Source organism: Neopsephotus bourkii, unplaced genomic scaffold, assembly GCF_033783945.1.
Source record: "Neopsephotus bourkii isolate Nb327-2 ecotype Australia unplaced genomic scaffold, CSIRO-AGI_Nbou_v1 NB_309, whole genome shotgun sequence".
In the NCBI taxonomy this organism is placed as follows: Eukaryota; Metazoa; Chordata; class Aves; order Psittaciformes; family Psittacidae; genus Neopsephotus; species Neopsephotus bourkii.
The window spans coordinates 591251-595556 of record NW_026900817.1 but is presented as its reverse complement, the minus strand read 5'-3'; the positions used below and the strand labels follow the sequence as shown (position 1 = coordinate 595556).

Here is a 4306-nt window from a genome sequence, read left to right as displayed (position 1 = left end):
GAGCTTCCTCCTTCTGATCCAGAGATGGATCCTCTCCTGCCAGAGCTCCCTCCACTGCCAGAGCTCAGCCCCCCACCATGGGGACTGGATCTGCCACTGCCAGAGCTGGAGCCCCAACCTCCAGAGCTGGAACTCCCGATACCTGAGCCGCCTCCTCCAAATCCTGAGCCACCTCCAGAGCTGCCACCTCCAGAGATAGAGCCTCTCCTGCTGGAGCTTCCTCCTCCTCCATATCCTGAGCCACCTCCACCAATGCAACCACCACTGCCAGAGCTGGATCCCCAACCTCCAGAGCTTCCTCCTGATTCAGAGATGGATCCTCTCCTGCCAGAGCTTCCTCCTCCTCCAAATCCTGAGCCACCTCCTGAGATACCACCTGATCCAGAGCTGCCTCCAGAGATGGAGCCGCCACTGCCAGAGCTGGAGCCCCAACCTCCTCCAGAGCTTCCACCTCCTCCATACCCTGAGCCTCCTCCTGAGCTTCCTCCTCCTCCATACCCTGAGCCTCCTCCTGAGCTTCCTCCTCCTGATCCAGAGATGGATCCTCTCCTGCCAGAGCTTCCTCCACTGCCAGAGCTCAGCCCCCCACCATGGGGACTGTATCTGCCGCTGCCAGAGCTGGAGCCCCAACCTCCAGAGCTGGAACTCCCGATACCTGAGCTGCCTCCTCCTCCATAACTTGAGCCTCCCCCTGAGATACCTCCTGATTCAGAGCTTCCTCCTCCTCCAGAGATGGACCCTCTCCTTCCAGAGCTTCCTTCTCCTCCATATCCTGAGCCACCTCCTGAGATACCTCCTGATCCAGAGCTGCCTCCAGAGGTGGAGCCGCCACTGCCAGAGCTGGAGCCCCAACCTCCTCCAGAGCTTCCACCTCCTCCATACCCTGAGCCTCCTCCTGAGCTTCCTCCTCCTGATCCAGAGATGGATCCTCTCCTGCCAGAGCTTCCTCCACTGCCAGAGCTCAGCCCCCCACCATGGGGACTGCCTCTGCCACTGCCAGAGCTGGAGCCCCAACCTCCAGAGCTGGAGCTGCCAATACCTGAGATGCCTCCTCCAAATCCTGAGCCACCTCCAGAGCTGCCACTTCCAGAGATGGAGCCTCTCCTGCCAGAGCTTCCTCCTCCTCCATATCCTGAGCCACCTCCTGAGATACCTCCTGATCCAGGGCTGCCTCCAGAGATGGAGCTGCCACTGCCAGAGCTGGAGCCCCAACCTCCTCCAGAGCTTCCACCTCCTCCATACCCTGAGCCTCCTCCTGAGCTTCCTCCTCCTCCATACCCTGAGCCTCCTCCTGAACTTCCTCCTCCTGATCCAGAGATGGATCCTCTCCTGCCAGAGCTTCCTCCACTGCCAGAGCTCAGCCCCCCACCATGGGGACTGGATCTGCCACTGCCAGAGCTGGAGCCCCAACCTCCAGAGCTGGAACTCCCGATACCTGAGCTGCCTCCTCCTCCATAACTTGAGCCTCCCCCTGAGATACCTCCTGATTCAGAGCTTCCTCCAGATTCAGAGATGGAGCCTCTCCTTCCAGAGCTTCCTCCTCCACCATATCCTGAGCCTCCTCCAGAGATGGAGCCTCGACGACCTGAGCTGCCTCCTCCTCCATATCCTGAGCCACCTCCAGAGCTTCCTTCTCCTGCACAGATGGAGCCACCAGTTCCAGAGCTGGAACCTCCATGACCTGAGCTTCCTCCTCCACCTCCAAATCCTGATCCCCCTCCAGAGCTTCCTCCTCCATACCCTGAGCCACCTCCTGAGATACCTCCTAATCCAGAGCTGCCTCCAGAGGTGGAGCCGCCACTGCCAGAGCTGGAGCCCCAACCTCCTCCAGAGCTTCCACCTCCTCCATACCCTGAGCCTCCTCCTGAGCTTCCTCCTCCTGATCCAGAGATGGATCCTCTCCTGCCAGAGCTTCCTCCACTGCCAGAGCTCAGCCCCCCACCATGGGGACTGCCTCTGCCACTGCCAGAGCTGGAGCCCCAACCTCCAGAGCTGGAGCTGCCAATACCTGAGCTGCCTCCTCCAAATCCTGAGCCACCTCCAGAGCTGCCACCTCCAGAGATGGATCCTCTTCTGCCAGAGCTTCCTCCTCCATATCCTGAGCCACCTCCTGAGATACCTCCTGACCCAGAGCTGCCTCCAGAGATGGAGCCGCCACTGCCAGAGCTGGAGCCCCAACCTCCTCCAGAGCTTCCACCTCCTCCATACCCTGAGCCTCCTCCAGAGCTTCCACCTCCTCCATACCCTGAGCCTCCTCCTGAGCTTCCTCCTCCTCCATACCCTGAGCCTCCTCCTGAGCTTCCTCCTCCTGATCCAGAGATGGATCCTCTCCTACCAGAGCTTCCTCCACTGCCAGAGCTCAGCCCCCCACCATGGGGACTGCATCTGCCGCTGCCAGAGCTGGAGCCCCAACCTCCAGAGCTGGAACTCCCGATACCTGAGCTGCCTCCTCCTCCATAACTTGAGCCTCCCCCTGAGATATCTCCTGATTCAGAGCTTCCTCCAGATTCAGAGATGGACCCTCTCCTTCCAGAGCTTCCTCCTCCACCATATCCTGAGCCTCCTCCAGAGATGGAGCCTCGACGACCTGAGCTCCCTCCTCCTCCAAATCCTGAGCCACCTCCAGAGCTTCCTTCTCCTGCACAGATGGAGCCACCAGTTCCAGAGCGGGAACCTCCATGACCTGAGCTTCCTCCTCCACCTCCAAATCCGGATCCCCCTCCAGAGCTTCCTCCTCCTCCATACCCTGAGCCACCTCCTGAGATACCTCCTGATCCAGAGCTGCCTCCAGAGGTGGAGCCGCCACTGCCAGAGCTGGAGCCCCAACCTCCTCCAGAGCTTCCACCTCCTCCATACCCTGAGCCTCCTCCTGAGCTTCCTCCTCCTGATTCAGAGATGGATCCTCTCCTGCCAGAGCTCCCTCCACTGCCAGAGCTCAGCCCCCCACCATGGGGACTGCCTCTGCCGCTGCCAGAGCTGGAGCCCCAACCTCCAGAGCTGGAGCTGCCAATACCTGAGCCGCCTCCTCCAAATCCTGAGCCACCTCCAGAGCTGCCACCTCCAGAGATGGATCCTCTTCTGCCAGAGCTTTCCCCTCCATATCCTGAGCCACCTCCTGATCCAGAGCTTCCTCCTGATTCAGAGATGGAGCCTCTTCTGCCAGAGCTTCCTCCTCCTCCATATCCTGAGCCACCTCCAGAGCTGCCACCTCCAGAGATGGAGCCTCTCCTGCCAGAGCTTCCTCCTCCTCCATATCCTGAGCCACCTCCTGAGATACCTCCTGATCCAGAGCTGCCTCCAGAGATGGAGCCGCCACTGCCAGAGCTTCCACCTCCTCCGTATCCTGAGCCACCTCCACCAATGCAACCACCACTGCCAGAGCTGGATCCCCAACCTCCAGAGCTGGAGCCTCCATGACCTGAGCTTCCTCCTCCGCCTGAGATGGATCCTCTCCTGCCAGAGCTTCCTCCACTGCCAGAGCTCAGGCCCCCACCATGGGGACTGGATCTGCCACTGCCAGAGCTGGAGCCCCAACCTCCAGAGCTGGAGCCTCCTTCATACCCTGAGCCTTCTCCTCCTGCACCTCCGGAGATGGAGCCTCTTCTGCCAGAGCTTCCTCCTCCATATCCTGAGCCTCCTCCTGAGATACCTCCTGATCCAGAGCTCCCTCCAGAGGTGGAGCCGCCACTGCCAGAGCTGGAGCCCCAACCTCCTCCAGAGCTTCCACCTTCTCCATACCCTGAGCCTCCTCCTGAGCTTCCTCCTCCTGATCCAGAGATGGATCCTCTCCTAACAGAGCTTCCTCCACTGCCAGAGCTCAGCCCCCCACCATGGGGACTGGATCTGCCACTGCCAGAGCTGGAGCCCCAACCTCCAGAGCTGGAGCTGCCAATACCTGAGCCGCCTCCTCCAAATCCTGAGCCACCTCCAGAGCTGCCACCTCCAGAGATGGAGCCTCTCCTGCCAGAGCTTCCTCCTCCTCCATACCCTGAACCTCCTCCAGAGCTTCCTCCTCCAGAGATGGATCCTCTCCTGCCAGAGCTGCTGCCACCACCGGAGCTCAGCCCCCCACCGTGGGGACTGCATCTGCCACTACCAGAGCTATAGCCCCAACCTCCAGAGCTGGAGCTGCCAATACCTGAGCCTTCTTCACCTCCAGAGATGGAGCCTCTTCTGCCAGAGCTTTCCCATCCTCCGTAACTTGAGCTTCCTCCTGAGCTTCCTTCTCCTGCACAGATGGAGCCACCAGTTCCAGAGCTGGAACCTCCAAGACCTGAGCTTCCTCCTCCACCTCCAAATCCAGATC

General features: G+C 60.5%; 1 protein-coding gene across 1 annotated transcript; it reads left to right on the top strand.

Annotated features, from left to right (window-relative positions):
• The first annotated feature begins 537 nt into the window (after nucleotides 1-537).
• Nucleotides 538-1458, top strand: LOC133208967 (uncharacterized). The gene is made up of 2 exons (XM_061347254.1): nucleotides 538-667; nucleotides 731-1458. The coding sequence occupies exons 1-2, from the start codon at nucleotides 538-540 to the stop codon at nucleotides 1456-1458; spliced, it is 858 nt and encodes a 285-aa protein (XP_061203238.1).
• The last annotated feature ends 2848 nt before the right edge of the window (nucleotides 1459-4306 follow it).

Bases quoted from the DNA above. Each gene is read 5' to 3' on its own strand.
- LOC133208967 (XM_061347254.1), top strand. From the start codon at position 538: ATGGATCCTCTCCTGCCAGAGCTTCCTCCACTGCCAGAGCTCAGCCCC. The intron at 668-730 runs CTCCTCCATAAC...CTCCTCCTCCAG, and splicing joins CCCGATACCTGAGCTGCCTC to AGATGGACCCTCTCCTTCCA.